Source organism: Canis lupus, chromosome 1 (assembly GCF_011100685.1).
Source record: "Canis lupus familiaris isolate Mischka breed German Shepherd chromosome 1, alternate assembly UU_Cfam_GSD_1.0, whole genome shotgun sequence".
NCBI lineage: Eukaryota > Metazoa > Chordata > Mammalia > Carnivora > Canidae > Canis > Canis lupus.
In genome coordinates this window covers 19,281,523-19,300,301 of record NC_049222.1, presented here as the reverse complement: position 1 = coordinate 19,300,301, position 18,779 = coordinate 19,281,523, and the positions used below count along the sequence as shown (strand labels likewise).

The 18,779-nt window shown below is 33.9% G+C and overlaps 1 protein-coding gene across 3 annotated transcripts in view; it reads right to left on the bottom strand.

Annotated features, from left to right (window-relative positions):
- TXNL1 (thioredoxin like 1) overlaps positions 1-18,779 on the bottom strand; it is a 32,729-nt gene that overhangs the window by 9,724 nt on the left and 4,226 nt on the right. For all 3 annotated transcript variants that reach the window (XM_038525937.1, XM_038525938.1, XM_038525939.1), the window contains 4 exons: positions 11,040-11,136; positions 8,525-8,698; positions 2,780-2,902; positions 654-723 (listed from right to left, as the gene is read on the bottom strand). In XM_038525937.1, the coding sequence (XP_038381865.1) occupies positions 654-723; positions 2,780-2,902; positions 8,525-8,698; positions 11,040-11,136 (464 nt within the window). The remainder of the gene's footprint in view (positions 1-653; positions 724-2,779; positions 2,903-8,524; positions 8,699-11,039; positions 11,137-18,779) is intronic.

Sequence of the window (18,779 nt, the reverse complement as noted above, 5' to 3'; positions counted from 1 at the left end):
CTATTTCTCCCAATTATGAAGAAAACAAAACAAAACAAAATCCTAGTCCCCACCTCCCCACTACCTGTACAATCCTGTTTACATATAATATACGTAAAGAAGATGAAACTACTAACAGCATAAATAGGAAGATCTAGAACCCCACATATTATATATAATGATAGAAGGAGTGTGAAATATAAATCTCTCCCAGTTCTGATCCTGATTTAGAACAACAGTTGGAAGAAAGAGGTGCTTTGTTTTTAGATTAAAATAAATTTTTTTTTTAATTTTCATTTTAGTTCCTAATAACCTCACATTATTTGCATTCATTAATCTCTTTGCTTTGTTCTAGAAACAAAGCAAATTTCATCTTTCCTCAAACAAGGAATATCAATCTACTTTAACCATCTATCTGAGAGAGAGAGCACAAGCAGGGGGAATAGGAGAGAGAGGAGAGGGAGAAGCAGACTCCGCATTAAGCAAGGACCCCACCACCACCACCTACAGGATTTGATCCCAGGACCCTGGGATCACAACCTGAGCCCAAAGCAGATGCCTAACTGAGTGAGCCATCTTGACGCCCCTACCTCTATTATTTAATAAAAAGTTTTACATATGTGCTAACAGGTCCACAGAGCAGAAAATTAAAAGAAAAGCTGTCCATTACTCACCATTATCAGGCCCTTGAAATTTCATTGAATAAAGCTTAACAGGCTGATTAAATGCCACAGTAATAAGTAGCTGTAAAGAAAATAAAAAGTTTCATTTTAAAAGGACTCTTGGAACACCCTGAATACATACAACATCTAAGTACTTAGATTTATTAATTCAATGGCAGAAGGTGGCTCCGTAGCGCAATGGATAGCACATTGGACTTCTAATTCAATGACAGAAAATATTTAATTCATTTCATAAAACCAACATAATACAAAAAATCAAAGTTTAAAGTAACTTGATTAGACTGACATTTGAGAAATACAATCATCTATTATTCACATAAGGGAATGACAACAAAATTTAATGGAATAAATTAAATTAAAAATATGCATAAGGGGAGGCACCTGCTAGCTTAGTCAGTAGAGCATGCAACACCTAACCTAGGGGTTGAGTTTGAGCCCATCATTGGCGGTAGAGCCCACTAAAAAAAGGTGGGGGGAGGGGTCAGAATATGCATAAGAACCTAAGGTCTTGTGACCTGTAAACTGATAAGCAATCTTCAAAAAAAAAAATCAAACAATTTCAAATTAAAATAAAATTTAAACTATGTATTTTAGTGTATAAGTTTAACGTTTTATAGGATGGTTTGTCAAGCATCTACCCACATCACTTGAAAATTTGGAGACAATGCACAGGTTATGAGAAGAAACTACCCCTTAGATGCATTCTATTATCCAAAACTCAAGACAATAAGACCTTTAATAGCTCTACAGACTAACTGAATGTAGAAGGCCACACAAGGGAGCTGGGATAATGAAACACTGTCAGGATGCCTCTCTCAGAAACCGTGAGTCATTTGCTCAATCTTCTTTCTAGCTGAAATTGTGCCTGATGTACATATCTATGCTTCTACACTAGAAGGAAGATTTTCCTGGCAGGAAGATCTCAGGGAGGCTGTGGTCAGTTCTGATATGCATCATCACATTATATTCAGGGCACCACTGACAAGGAACACAAGTGTAAACAACATTCCTAAAGCTGTTCAGTAAGGTAGCTATGGTTAGAGCAAACATGGAATCTGAATTTATGATTTCAGGATCATTGTGGTCTGTTTGCCTAAGAAAATACCCAGACTACTTCCTTTGGTTATATAAATGCTTTTTATACTTACCTATAATAGTGTGTCAAAAAATAATAAGCATGACACATATAGAAATTTGAACTATAGGTGAAGAAAAGAGAATGGAAAGCTAGAAATAGATCAAGTCAGCAAGAATCTGATATCCTCTTCCTGAAGTTTGTGAACAAGAATCATTTAACTCTTTTAAGAGAAGCATGATCAGATTCATGTTTCTTTTTTTTTTTTTTTTTTAAGATTTTACTTATTTATTTGAGAGAAAGAGAGCGCACACAAGCTGTGGGGCAGGCGAGATGGAGAGGGAGAAGCAGACTCCCTGCTGAGCAGGGAGCCTGACGAAAAGCTTGATCCAGGACCCTGAGATCGCAACCTAAGCCAAAGTCAGAAACTTAACCAACTGAGCCACCCAGGTGCCCCCAGATTTATATTTCAGAGGAATAACTTTCATGAGCATGTGGAAGATAAACTGAAATGGAGACAAAGCAGAGACAGTGGATTAGAAAGTAAATTAAGGAAAGTAACACTCAAGATGAAGATAATGATGGCTTGATCAAGGTAGTACTACGCTACTTCCTCTGTGACAACACAGGGAAGTACTGGGAAGTACACAGAGATTTACATCTAGGAGCGAGGACCAGATACACAGGGAGTGCTCCTCTAATTAGTCTCTATTTCTCAGGTACAAATTCATTTGGGTGGGGTAAAAAACAAAATATGGAAGACAGGTCAAGAATGAATATAAGGACTTAAGGTGGTGAACGCTCAATTCATTAGTGGGGCCATTCCAAAATTCTGAGATTCTGTGTAATGCACCTGGCAGTTTGCATAGAACAGAGAAAGGAGGTGGGTCTACACCATCAAAGAAACGGAAACTTACAAAAAGGAAAAGAAGTGGTCATCTGAGGAGAAACACAAAACAATGAGATGGAAACATAATAAAGAACCCAGAGCAGGCATAAATATTGATGATCCCTACAAGCTTTAATTTAAGTATTCAATTACCTGTTCATCACAATCAGATTCCAAGAAGGTCATATCTTTTCGTAAACAGTTGTCAAATCCATGCTCATCACTTTCATTAAGGCATTCACAGCCAGCTTTGTTAATAAAAGGCATTAAATCCATCTGAAAAAAGTAAACCAAGACTTTAGGCAAAGCACTTGGATTTGGTCTAACAATCTAACCAAAATGTAAATACACGATTCTCTCTAGAGTAGGCAATTTTAAAGAAAATTTCTCTTTTAAAATAGTTACTAAAATTTTTACAATAATCCCTTCATTTCAAATTCTGAAATGAAGGGATTATTCATTTCTATCACTATTAAAGCCAAATCTAGGTTTAGCCCACTTGATAAAGTATCAAAAACTAAGTTTTTAACATGAAGATTATAAAATGTTGGCTTGTACTTTTTTATTAACAGTGATTTGCTGTGCAAAATATGCAAATTAAAATATCCATAAGATCCAAAGAAAGCCGACCTCCCTCTTCTAGTGGTCATGTACTCCTTAAACCTATATCCATAAACAGTTTACATTTAAGATAAATAACAAATAAGGATTAGAACACTTGTTATTATGGAAAATTTCAAACATATATAAATAAATAACACAGTGAACCTCTCGTACTCACCTCCCAGTTACAATAATCAACTCATGGCCACTCATATTTCATCTTTACACCGCAAGCAGGCCCTATCCCCTCCTCCCATTTTCAAATAAATCTTAGACATGTCTTCATTTCATTCATGAACATTTCAGTGTATTCATGAACATTTCTAAGAGATAAGGACTCTAAAACAAATCCTCAATATTATTATAACTAAACCGAGTTAATACTTTAGTCATTAACAGATTTCCATGTTCACATTTCTTCAGTTGTCTCATAAATGTTTTACAGTTGGAAATAAGAGTTCAAAAAACGTACACTGTATTTGGTTAATGTCTCTCAAATCTCCTTTCATCTATGGTCATTTAGCATCTATAGATTTCTAATATTCTGGATTGTGCTGACTGCTTCCCCATGGCATCATTTAACATTTTCCTATCTCCCGCGTATGTGTTGGTGGGTAGTCCTACACCACACCGGAGTTCTGACAGTGGTCATCCCTTCTCCTGGCTTTAATGAGTGTGCCTCTGGTGCTCTCTCATGAAGATTTTATTGATTGCTTTTGGAATAAATGGGTAATGAATTCTGTCAAATGCTTTTTCTGCATATTAGGAGATCAGAATCTTTCTCTAGATCACTGAATTTTGTTTACTAATATTTTCAGAACTTCAAAACAACTGTTCCTAATTGTAACTCATCGGTAGCTTTTTTTGGTGCAAACGTCAAATTCTGGGATCAATGTCATATTTATTTAAAAAAATTTAAAAGTTTTCCCTCTTTATATATAGTCTTCGAAAGTTGGAATAACACTAGACTATCTGATCTTTAAAGATTTGGTAAAATTTCCCTATGAAGTTCCCTTGACCCTGATGGTAGAGGTCTCTAACTACTTTCTCTATTTCCTCTATGGTGATTGGTCTATTTAGGAGTTCTGCTTATAATGGAACTGATTTTGATAAACCCTTTTTTCTAGAAAAGTATCCATTTCATCTACTAAACAAGGACGAATTTTGAAGTTTACCAAGTACTACAGATTATCATTTACACATTCACCTATCACAACGAGTGCTCTATTTTTTTATACAGATACTAATGCATATGTATATCATTCTGAAAGAGTGTATACCATTCTAAGGAAAGCTTTTTAATGTCAAATAATTATGTCAGGTCATTATTATCAATATGGTAAGAATCCATTAGTATAGATCCTTAATTATTCATGGAGTGACCTAAATGCTTTTAAAGCCAAAATGTTATTTTGAATTTATTAAATGTTACGCTGTAGATGTTAACCCTATTGCTCAGGGTAACACACTGTAGCCAATTTAAAAGCAGCGGGGTGGAGGAGCAGTGGAGGGATAAAGTAGCACTGTAAAGCAAAGTGCCATTCTAGAATTACTCTAAACTTTAAGAACATTTGCCTTGAAAGGGTAGTTTAGACAAATCTTTTAAACACATTTTCCATTCTACCAAGATACCTCTTCAATATTATATCTAGGATTAAGACCCCAAGCATGAAGACAACATTGCAGTCATAGTATCTTAATGATGAAAAATAAACTAGGTGACTTAAAGTTGTTTTAACATTTACTTATCGTGGGACACACAAAACAAGTATCACCAACACATGCATTAAAGTGCTTTGTTATACAACACTCTCTGGGACAAACTGGCATTATATCTGACCTAACTGCAAATTGACATATTCTAGAAATATGCCATTGGAAATAAATAAATACACTACCTATGGAATCAGCTTGCCAATGAGAAAATAATGAGAAAACAATCAGACAAATCCAGATTGTGGGACATTCTAGAAGACAGATGGTCTCAACCTGCGCTGTACAATAAGATAGCCATTAGCCACATGTGGCAATTTAAAATTAAATTAATTAAAAATAGATAAAAGTTAAAATTTGGGGTCTCAGTTGCACTAGGCATGTAACAAATGCATAATAGAGACATGTACCTAGTGGCTACTCTATTAGAGTGGTATTGGTTTAAACTTTCAAAAAAAGGCAGTCATGAACAAAAGAAAAAAAAAAGGAGACAGAAGTTTCCAGAACACTAAAGAGAACAACTTAAGTGCAATGAATGATCCTTGACTTGATCCTAGATGGAGGAAAAAGAGGTATAAAAAATATTCTGGAGGAGCACCTCGGTGCCTCAGTCAGTTAAGCTCTTGCCTTCAGCTCAGGTCATGATCCAGGGGTCCTGGATCACTTATAGGGGCTCCCTGCTCAGCGGTGAGTCTGCTTCTCCCTCTCCCTCTGCCCCTCTCTCCACTTGTGTTCTCGCTCTCTCTCTCTCTCCCTCTCAAATAAATAAAATCTTAAAATAAAAAAAAGAATATTCCAGAGATAATTAAGAAAATGTAAACATAGGCTATAAGTATTCTGTACCACTGTTAAATTCCTTAGGAGTGACAATGCTATCATGGTCATGTAAATGAATGTTCTTGTTCTTAGAAGCTACAGGCTAATAAAATATTTAGAGATGAACCAACATATTTTGTCCACAGTTTCTTTTAAATGATTCTGCAGAAGGTAGAAGTCTATAAGTAAATATTAAGAAAGCAAAAATAGCAAAATATTCACAACTGATGAAACACAGGTGAATGGCATATGTGTTTGTTGTACTACTGCTCTGTCAAGTGTGTTTTAATAAATTTCATTGTTCTTTTTTGGAGGGGGAAAATCTAACATAAGACACACACAGGAAGTCAGAAAAACCTTTCCATGCTTCCAGTTTGGGTTAATGAAAGATCTGTCTTACTATACAAATTAGAGTCACTTAAGGTTTCATTTCATTTTGATGAACGATGAAAAAATTTGTAGTCTAAAATCTATAGTTCAGAGATCAGAATACTAAAATAGAGGAGTAAGCCTCAAGATTCAGAACATATGCAAATCCAAGCAAGTTCAATTCCAGAGCACTCAGAACTCAAACTTCTGGGCGGGGTAGGAGACTTGATATTGAGGCCCTCTCATTGCATCTGAAGTCACACTGGGTACACTTAACAAATATGGGAGAAAAGAATGTTTTCAATTTTCCCAATGCTTTAATCAATGTTTTAAAAACTCAAAGTCATTATATTCATAGAAACACTCTTACTTCTGAATAAGAACTGTCATGATTCTTAATGTTATATCATGCTTACATCTATGGCAGTATTTCAAACCCCTCTAAAAAAGATAAGCCTATCCCTCTTACTCTGGCTTCAAATTAGGAGTTCTAAAACTACAGATGTATAAAATCGATAACTGTATAGCCTCTCAGTGTTACAACATAACTGAAAGTCTTTAAAACCAAAATTTTATTTTAAAATTGTCAATACATTTTTGCAATGCTTATACTTAAATTTACTTAAGATACAGGCTTTCACTCATTGACTCTTACTCCCATTAAGTTTCTATCTGTGTTGTGAGAATGACATTCTTAGAAACACATTACCAATCTTAAATATTTAATAATCTTATAGATGTATAGTTCAAAATTTTTAATGTCTGGATTGACACCTGATGGAAAAAATGAAAGTATTTTAATTAATTTATTTTTTTGAAAGTGCTTTTAATAGGTTTTCACACCATATTCATAACATTTGCATGAAAACTAAATTTTTTAACTTTCTTAAAACTTCATTTTTTCCTGCTTATTTCCTACCTGCAGCCAAAACACTAATAATCACACTTAACTGATGTGTAAAGAAGTATCCCTCCAGCTAAAAGCAGCAGGACTGCTGTGCTCATAAGACCTTTTCACGCAAAAACCCTTAGTAAGTAAAGGAAAAAAATTCACAAAGATGTAACCACAATAGTTACATAAGTCAAATAATTGACTTATGTAAGTCAAATAATTTCCAAAATTTTCCAAACGGTGTCACAACCCTAACTTATACATGTTCATACTTTCTAACTGGGTATTACAATTTCAAATTTTTACCTAACACTTTTGTTTTAAACATGTTAATTGTGCCTAACTTAATTAATGCTAGTACCACATGTTAAAGACACTTTTTGAAGACAGAGCACTCAGTCCCCAACACACAAATCTCTCATATTTATCTGACTAGAGAGTCTCTTTATTCAGTATGAATTTAAGGGACTTTACAGAAAGGACTTGTAGCCCATGACACAGATCTGCTGTATTATACTTGATACACATTCTTTCATATATTAGCTTTAACTTGAGGTAACATTTTTTTAAAAGTTCATTTTTGATCTGTTATCACCATTAACTTTAGAACAATAAAACAATATTCTAAAACATTTTTACAACAATAAAAATAGGAAAGATATACGCAAATATATATTTTGGTATGGAGGATTAACTAATTTGCATAAATGAGTCGGTTACCATGAAGGGCTACTTCTGAATTTGGTTCCTTCCTGAATAGTTTTCAAATAATAAAGATACTGAATTATAAGTATTTGTATTATGTAATTTTCAAACATTTTTAAGTTCCTAAGTCTTCAGGTTATCATTTGAGCAACAACTTATTCTTAAAACTCAGAAAAACATATCCAATAGCAAAGGATAGGACCCTACAACAAAGTAAGTAGATTTTTTTCTTAAGCAGAAAAAAAGAGGAGCAAGAGAGGATACATTAAAAAAGAGAAAAAAAATTAAAAAGAGAGAGAAAACTATAGGAAGTGGCAGGAAATGGGAGTTCAGCATATAAAAGTCACACATTAAAATTTACATATTATTTTACACAATTGTCTAAAACTGAAAAATTTTCCAATGTACATTTCTTCACATTTTTGGGGAAAAAATACATAGATACAGTTTTTAAATTACACATAAGTAAAACATCCATATTATATATAATAATAAGATGAAAATTAAATGTGTGTGTGTATATATATAAAATGATTAAGTGTTTAAAACTGGCTATTAAGACAATGCAGAAAGATTTTCTTAAAAAGTCGCAAAGAAAATTATTTAGGAAAAATAGTTTGTGATGAGGGCTTAAGATTGTAATACATACAAGAGAAACAAAAACCCCAATAGTAAGCTAATGGAATTACTTTTAAAGATCTTCTTTAAAAGTATTCTTAACTAGCAAAAGATAAGTCAATTTCATTTTAACCAAATAATGACAAGAGATATATCATGATTTCACTTTTAAGTCTACCTACATAGCCTTTGGGAATATCTGTGTCCTCATTGCTTCCAGGGTCATTTTCTAAGTGCTGCTTGATTTTTTCTTCTAATCCAACAGCATCTGCTCCTTGATATTGATCAATTCTCACTTTGTTTCGAAAAAACAGAAATGTAGGTGTTGCTGATATATTGTTGGTGGCAGCTGTTCCCTAGAATTGGCAAGTGAGATGCCATTAATGAATTAAAATTTATCTTAAACCACTTTAATTTTTCATTCTACATCCCTATGGAAGTTATCACAAGCATGAACAAAAACCACATAAAATAATTTATTCCCAATTGTTTAAGAAAAAGTAGACCTATTACTGAGGGCATAGCTATATTACCCTTACGTTCCCAATGAAGAACATGCATTTTTATCAGTTTTAGTGTTAAACACTTCATCCTCCAGTAGAACAATTAGCTTCCAGTACAGAAATTATGCTTCACACATCAGCTAGCTCTTTTATAACTACGTGCTGTCTCTTAAATGGAGAAGCCAAAAAGAGTATTGATATGTCAACACAAACCACTGTTACTAGGAAAAAGTACAGACTAAAGACCAGTAGCCCATCTCTCCATGAAAATGAAGTAACATCCTCACTCAACTCTACTTACAGAAATGACTTTTGGCCTCCCATCAAATGCAATGCAACATCTATCTTTTAAAATTCTGCTCTAACTCCACAATATTATAAAACTGAGTGGAAATTAGCTAATTAACCCCTAACTTATGACTTACTTTTCATAAGTATAAAGGAAATAGTAAAGCAAATTTGTCATCTTGCATATTCAAAAACTATGAAGAGGTACTACTACATTGTTTAAAGAAAAAAAGCACAAAATTTACATAGAGATGTCTTCTCTAAACCTCAAAAATTGAAAAACAAAAAACATGACTGACATTTTAAAACAGTATTGTCCAAAAGAAATGTAAGACACAAATGTGGGCTATACACCAAATTATAAGTTGCCAGTATCCACAAGAAAAAAGTACTGGGAAACGAAATCAATTTTAATAATATTTTTAATGAATCCAATATCTGCATTTTCAACGTGGTCAATGTAAAAAATTAATGACATATTTTACATGTTTTTCAAATTAAGCCTTCAAAATCCTCTGTGTATTTTACACTTAACAGCACTTTTGGATTTGCCACACTTCAAGTGCGCAATAAGCACATGTAGCTAGTGGCTACCATACTGGACAACAAAGCTCCAGAACACAGCACTTCCAGAGTAGAGAGAGTGAATACTGAAATAAGGGCCAGTGCTGACAGCAGTATTATAGGGTTTAAACCAAACCCCAAACTACTATTATAATTTTTAATTATATTATTATAATTATATTATATATTATACATTTATTATAATATTTAATTATAAAATTACTTATAACATAAATATATATTTAAAATATTTTCTATCTTTTAAACTATATATAAACTATTATAATTTTTAAGATTATATAATTATATAATTATAATATTTTAAAATATACTTAAAAACTATTACAGTATTTAAAAATATTTTCATACTCAGAAATGTATTAAAGACAAAACCTCTATTATAATATTTATATTATAAACTATTACATTTTAATATATTACATATTATATATTATATTTATATATTATAATATTTAAAAATATTTTTATTATAAATATATCATATTAACCATATTTTATTATATTTAATTATATTATAATTGAATATTATTTAAGCTATTATATTTAAACTTAATTTTTATATTTAATGTATTATATATTATATTATATTTAATATTATATAATTATATATTATTTTATATTTAAGCTATTATAATATTTAAAAATATTTTATACTATTACAATATTTAAAAATATTTTCATACTCAGAAATGTATTAAAGACAAAACCTCACCAAAAAGAGGAGCTACACAACTATTCCTTAGAACTAAAGACTACATTTTTAGTGTTGGAAGGAAACTTCAAAATTTTTTCCCATAACTCCTCCTCCATATTTCCACATTTGCAAACAGAGAATTGTCACAGAGCCATTCCAACTAAGTAATCAGGGCAATCTCCCCGTAACACTGTGGCTCAATCAACAGTAATTAACACTTTCACAGTTTCTGCTGAGTATGCAGCTTTGAAACTTCCAAATTGATCAATTCAAATCAAACTATAACCAAGAATTCTCTGCCATGGCTTTGGAATCAAGCAATGCCTCAGGAATAAAAGTTACTATTCTCGATTTGCAAAAGATAAAAAATGTAAAACAAAGGACTTCGAGATGACTGATTAGTTGAACAGCTTACTAGTTTTATATCAGAAAGATATTAATATAAACCCAGAAACAATTAATATTGGACTATCCTTAATACACCAAAATGACATTGTAATAATTCATGTCTGTATAAGATTTGAATATATTCAAATAAGTACTATGTGCAGAGAGAAACAAAGGACGATAACAATGTTGAATTTCAAACCAATGTAAAATTTTTTTTAAAGGACTCCTTTCCCTTACCTGACACTGATGTACATCTACTTCCAAGAAAACTGCCTGTGGATACTTATTACTCATAGAACTGAATGCTGGGGCAATCCTTAAACATGGTCCACACCTGTGAGAAAGGTAAAATACATGCTTGGTAAAAGAACAAAACAAAACAAAAACCCCACCAAAGACTGTATTAATTTCTGCTCTAAAGAGTTTGTTATTAAAATATGAAATCAAACAAAATCTGATCATCCTGGCTTTAGTCTTTCCAGTCTTTTCCACTAGATTATTTGGATACACTGGCATCAATACCACATTGTCTTAATGACTACAGATACAGTTTTTTTTTTTTAAGATTTTATTTATTCATGAGAGAGAGAGAGAGAGAGACAGGCAGAGGGAGAAGCAGGCTTCCTGCAGGGAGCCCCACACGGGACTTGATCCCGGGTCTCTAGGATCAAGCCCTGGGCCAAAGGCAGCGCTAAACCACTGAGCCCCCCGAACTACCCCCAGATATAGTTTTAAAGTCTAATGATGTTGTCTTATAGCTTTGTTCTCACCGAAAGAAATTAAAGATGGAAATAAAAGGAGGAATATACTACGCTTATAAATTGGAAAACTCAATAGTGTCAAGATGTCAATTCTCCTAAATTCGATCTTTACAGTCAATGTAAAATCCCAGTAGGTTTTTCTGCAGAGGTCCAAAGCTGAGAAAATTACATTACTGGATATTAAGAACCATCACAAAGTTTAATATATTAAGGATGTACGGTATTGATACAAGAACAAACTGACCAATGTAAAAGAAGAGGTAGAGAAACAAACTCATCCTACACAGAGTAACCTGATTTATCAAAAATATGACACAGCACTGCAGTAGGGAAAGAATGGTCTTTTCAATAAGCAGTGCTGGGTCAACTGGATACTCATATGGGAAAAATAAATGAATATTGGCCCCTATACCTCACACCACACACAAAACCAATTCCAGATGGATTACAGATCTAAATGTGAAAGGTAAAACATAAGTTTAAAAAAAAAAAAAAAAAGGGGGATCCCTGGGTGGCACAGCGGTTTGGTGCCTGCCTTTGGCCCAGGGCGCGATCCTGGAGACCCGAGATCGAATCCCACGTCGGGCTCCTGGTGCATGGAGCCTGCTTCTCCCTCTGCCTGTGTCTCTGCGCCTCTCTCTCTCTCTCTGTGACTATCATAAATAAATAAAAAAACAAAAACAAAAAAAAAAAACATAAGTTTTAAGAAAAAATACAAATGATACTTTCAAAACTTTGGAATAAGCAAAGATATCTTAAAACGCAAAAAGCACCAAAGAAAAAAGGAAATAACTGATAAACTGGAATATACTTGATAAACTGGAAAATAGAAGACCTACCTTTATCAAGATACCATTTAGAGAGTGAAAAGACCCCACAGAGTGGTTTAAAAAAATCTGTAAAACATATCAAAAGGCTTACACTGCTAATATGTAAAGAATTCCTACAAATCAGTAAGAACAAGACTGACACCCAAAAGGAAAATGGGTAAACTCTTAAACCAGTACTTGACAAATGAGGTTATCATAACAGTCAATAAATATGAAAAGACACCTCATTTCATTAGTCACTAGGGAAACCAAGGAAATGCAAATTAAAACTACTCCCACCAAAATAGCTAACACAAAAAAGAATAAAGTATTACCAAGAATGTGGAGCAACTGAACTGTTAGTGACTGTGAAAACTGGTATAACAAAGGGGTAAAGAAAACTGGCAGTATCTGCTACACCAAGATTTATGCCTCCCTACTGAGCATTTCTGAGGTATATAAACAACAGAACTGTCTAGATATGTTTGTCTCGGGGCATTTGAAAAAATATTGATAGTATTAATATTTCTAATAGCCCAAAGTGGAAGATACTCAAATTCCTATCAACATAGAATGTGTAAATTAATTTCAGTTACTCATACAGTTGAATACTAAGCAACAATGAAAATGAGTGATGTAAAATGTCATGCAGAAACATGGATCAACCTCACAAATAATACTGAGAAAAGTAGTACATTGTATGATTCCACTTATGCACCAGTTCAAATACAGGCAAAACAAATCAATGGTACTATAAATCAGGACAAAGGTTACCTTTCTGAGAGTTAATGACAGGATTAGGTCATGAGAGAGATTTCAAAAGGCTAGTGATGCTCTGTCCAGAAGCTGATTACATGGGCATGTGTGTTCAATTTATGAAAATTCATTAAGCTAAACATTTATAATTGTGTACTATGTTGCATCTCAATAAAAGTTTAGAGAAAAAATCTTGGGAAGAGCAGATAAGAACACAAGGAGAAGCAAATTCTGAAGCACAAAATGTTCAAACTCACAAATGTTCATCCTCAAGCTGTGATTATCTCTCTAGTCTTAAAATTTTAATCAGTATTTTCATCCCGTGCCATCGTTAAGCCTCACACCAAAAAAGCTAAGAAAATAACCAATTAAATTTTTAAATATTAAACCTTGTGCTTCTGAAAGTAGATTTTTAGATCTAACAAACCTCAAATAGGTCCTGAGACCAAATTATAAAGAAATAAACATTTACAGTAACTATATCTATGTTTAGTTTAGCAAAATACTTCCAGTTATCAGTAAGTCTTAAACATTACGGATAGGAGTACCAACAGTTAGATCCTTTTTGCCATTAATCATTATCTGTCAATCTTAAATGAACACAACTCAAGATTCAACAATCTCATTTCTATACATCATATCCTACCCTAACACTCATTCTCACAGTATGAGTAACAAAGTTCAATGCAATGTTTATAACAACAAAAAATTAGAAATAATCTAAATGACAATCAACAGCAAAATAATTTAAAATGTTATGACACATTAATACCAGGAGATAAGGATAATTTGTAAATCTGTACTGCTTAAAAGGAAACTAAGTCTCATAATAAAATTCTCTATTACCACATTATAAAGATGTGTGTATACACACACATTAGGTTCATCCCCCAATAATCAGTTAATTACTTCTGCAAAGTATGACTGGAAAAGGAAGATAGTTTAGTGGAGATTTTTTTAATTATTCATCCTTCTGTATCCTTTGTTATTTTAGGATGACTGGTACCTTTATTTTAAAATATTAAACAACCTGAGACTAGAGGATTTAACATTAACTGCATTTAAACAAGTGTCCCAAATGAAGCACACCTATTTATGCTACACCACAATATATCATTCCTGAAAAAAAATCTCCCTTCTGCAAATGCATGTATTCAAAGTAAGGAAATGTATGGGAAAAATAGGACTGAGGCAAACCATTTAACCCACTCAACTTTGTAAAAACATCCCTAACAAAAAATAGTACTGTACTCAAGAGATACTTGGGACAGTTAGGTAGGTGGCTCAGACCTAGAGGCTACCCCAGAGAATATTTAAAATAAACAAAAACAGGACGCCTGGGTGGCTCAGCGGTTAAGTGCATCTGCATCTGCCTTCCACACAGGGCATGATCCTGGAGTACCACCGGGATCGAGTCCCACATTGGGCTCCCTGCATGGAGCCTGCTTCTCCCTCTGCCTGGGTCTCTGCCTCTCTCCCTCTCTGTGTGTGTGTCTCTCATGAATAAATAAAATCTAAAAAAAAATAATTTTTTTTTAAATAAACAAAAACAATGGAAGTACCCGTTTCAGGGGCTATAACAGTCCTCCAGGTGGAAGTGGAGCTCTAAGCCAGTGGGGCTGCAGGAGGAAGTGCAATACTGAGAAATAACCCCTTGAGGGAGTAAGTGCTGAGTACAAGTGTTCATGTTCATGTTCATTTTATTAACTTTAAGTTTCTTAAAATAAACCTTTCAGGAAGCTTACCTGTATAGCTGAGGGCTTGCCTCCTTCCTATCTAAGGTTCTAGTTCTATTCCTCGCTACCTAGGAAAAATAAAATACAAACCACCACAATTTCCACATTATACTGACATCATCACTCTATTCACTCGGCATGTATGAGCTAACTAGTGTTAAAATAACAAAATGAAACAAAACAACCCCACTTCTATCTACACTTCTTGTAGGTAAAATAACTGTACTAAGATAACTTTTCCTTTTCAAAGTTTAACCATATCTAAATCCTCTGTTTTAGTTAGCCATCACAGGTTGTAACTTCAGTCAAAAATCAAAATAAGTCATAGAACACAGAAGCAGAAATAAATACAATGGCATACTTTCACACTATAATCATTCAAGTGAATTGACTGCTTATTTTAAGCAAGATGTTAGCCTGCTTAATATTAGCATTTAAGAATAAACTCAAATTTCCATTATTATCTGAACTCATGAGCAAGTCACTCAATTTCTCCATGTAAAATGAGAAGGAACTAGATTGTCTAGGACCTTTCTCATATCTAAAATATTATGTCCCGGGGCACCTGGGTGGTACAGTCAGTTAAGTGTCCAACTCTTGGTTTTTGACTTAGGTCGTGATTTCAGGGTTGTCAGACTGAGCTCCATGTCGGGCTCCACATTCAGCAAGGAGTTTGCTTGAGACTCTCTCTCCTTCTGCCCCTTCGCCTCCCCTAAAATCAATCAATCTTTAAAATATTATGCCCCAAATATGCCTGAATTTCAGGCTCATACTTTCTTCTCTTGTGTAGCCATTAATTCACAGCCTTAAATAATATATAGTCACAGAGCCTCTGAACTTCTAAAAGTGACTAGAGATCATCTAATCCAGGGGTTTAAAACAGAAAAAAAAAAGTTCCTTTTCTACCTCTGAACCTCTCTTTGACAGAAAGATTATCTGTTAAATCTAATATGTAAAATGGGGGCAGCCTCAGTGGCTCAGCGGTTTAGCAACACCTTCAGCCCAGGACGTGATCCTGGAGATCCAGGATCAAGTCCCATGTCGGGCTCCCTGCGTGGAGCCTGCTTTTCCCTCTGCCTGTGTCTCTGCCTCTTTGTGTCTCTCTCGTGAATAAATAAGATCTTAAAAAAATAAATAATAGTAAGTAAAATGGGTATGTAAGAAGGATTCTGGGGGTAGCCCTGGTGGCTCAGCGGTTTAGCGCCACCTTCAGCCCAGGGTGTGATCCTGGAGTCCGGGGATTGAGTCTCACATCAGGCTTGATGTGCATGAAGCCTGCTTCTCCCTCTTCCTGTGTCTTTGCCCCTCTCTCTCTCTCAAATAAATAAATAAATAAAATCTTTAAAAAAAAAAAAAAAGAATAAGAAGAAGAATTTTGACTTACTTTTTTTTTTTTAATTTTTATTTATTTATGATAGTCACAGAGAGCGAGAGAGAGGCAGAGACATAGGCAGAGGGGAAGCAGGCTCCATGCACCAGGAGCCCGACGTGGGATTCGATCCCGGGTCTCCAGGATCGCGCCCTGGGCCAAAGGCAGGCGCTAAACCGCTGCGCCACACGTTTTTTGGGGGAAAAAGAACACAGCAGACAACTCTTTCTCCAAAACAAAAAAAAACCAAAGCCACAAAGCTAAAACCTTAAAACTGCCTAACCTAACACAATTATCGGAGAAGTAAGAACTGAAGATCAGAAAAGTTAAACGACTTGCCCAAGATCAGACACGCTAGTCAACGGCAGGGCCACAACGGAACAGTTAACTCCTAATCCAATCCAAAATCAGTTTTCTTTGAAAGCACCAAGTTAGTTTCATAAGCAAGATTTTTGTTTATAGTCATAATACAAATAATCAAATAATTCTACTTCATGAATTTGACACTTCACTATTTGTTAAAGTAGTCAGTGCTCTGCCTTGAGCAATAACATGTGTAAACACACTGCTGATAAATGGTAAGGAAAACGTATGTGCTTTCTGAAGAGAAATTTTAAAAGTATTTTTCTGTAGGGCACAACTTTAAAGTAGGTAATATCTAGATTAATTATATTTTAATTAGGGCAGGCATAATCATAATTGGTCCTATTAATAACACAAAATGGTTAGCATTCATGGAGCATTTACCGTATGCTATACAATTTACAAAAGCTTTAAATTCATTTAAGCTCTACAATTCCTCATTTCAAAGTCAAGAACAATTAAATACTGTGCTAGAATGTGATCACAAAATCCAACTCTAAGGAGGTATTTCCCAAGCCCCAAACAGTGGCCTACACACTGCTTTTTGTGATTTCTAAATTAACCGCCAAGATTAAAACTATACGCTCTTTACAAAAATCCAGACAGATACCATTTTGCAAAGTTCAAATCCAGGCAAAACTAATTTGTAGTGTTAGAATTCAAGAATGAGAAGAAAGTATGGTGGTGGGAGGGGCATGGGGCGGAGGTTTTTCATGTACACGTTAGTTAAAACTTATCAAAGTATAGATGATTTGTGTACATTTTTGCATGCATGTTATACTTCAATTAAAAAGTATACTTTTAAGAAAAATTCTCTTCTCTGAGGCTTCACCATGCCCTAGTTATCTTAAAGCTACCTACCTCATTATCTGCCTGGTCCCTATGGACTACTGAGGCTGCTATCTCTGTAATTCAGTCTGCAGCAATTTTGCAACATATAATTAATATCGTGTGTGCCTGTGTATGTGTGTGTGAAAGATGTATTATGGACAAGATACCATAACCATTAGAACTCAACATCCTAATACACATTAACATTCTTCCCAAATGGTAACAGTAACACCTAACCAACTACAAAGTATGACCTAATTTAGCAAAACTCAATATATGGTAAATACATCTATAAAAATGATACATTCACAAATTCAAGATAAGAATCATTCATACTCCATATCATTTCACTTTATCTGTGGAATCTAGAAAACAAATAAACAAATGAAAAAAATCGGAAACAGATTCAGAAATACAGAAAACACACTGGTGGTGGTGGGAGGGGATTGGTGAAGGGATCAAGGAGTACAAACTTCCAGTTATGTAGTCATGGGGATGAAAAGTACAGCATAGGGAATATGATCAATAATACTGTAATAACTTTGTATGGTAAGAGATAGTAACTATGCTTATGGTAAGCGTTTTGTAAAGTATATGTTAAATCACTATGTTGTACACCCGAAACTAATGTAATACCGTATGCCAAGTAGACTTCAATAAAAAAAAAAAAAAAAAAAAAAAAAAATCATTCATACTAAGTTTTATGCAAAGAAAATGTATTTTCTTTTAGCACTGGGGCTTACCCATCAGTCATAACAAAACTGGCACTGCTTAAAATCACCAAATGTATCCAAGTATATTCAAAATGAGTAACAGTTTGGAAATAAAAGTTACAAAAACATGTTACCACAGTATATGATTCACATATATAATTTTATCCTCTAAAACAATATTGTTAGGTTACACGTTACTATTCCCATTCTACAGCTAGAGTAGAAAGTAGAACATCAGAGAGTGAACTGAAATGTCCTGAAGTCATAAGACTAGTTTGCAAGCAGAACTGTAACTAAATAATTCGAGGCAATATTTACTAAAATACATCAGGCTCTGTGCAATACAGAGATGAATCTGCATTTCATTTCTACTTAGGCTAGAAGAACAAGGACAACACTTTACAATCCAAACTGCATTCAGCAATGGAACCTTAGGTTATTTAACCTGTGACTCAAATCCTCCTTTGTAAAATGGGGAATAATTTCAAAGATCATTTTAAGGATTCAGTGAGTCCATATAAATATTTAAACAAGTCTCTTGTGAAAGTAAATAATATGTAAATATGTAAAATAATACACATATATGACTTGTCGTCTAAAAAAAAAAAAATACTGGAGAAGGGTGCCAAGACCATTCAC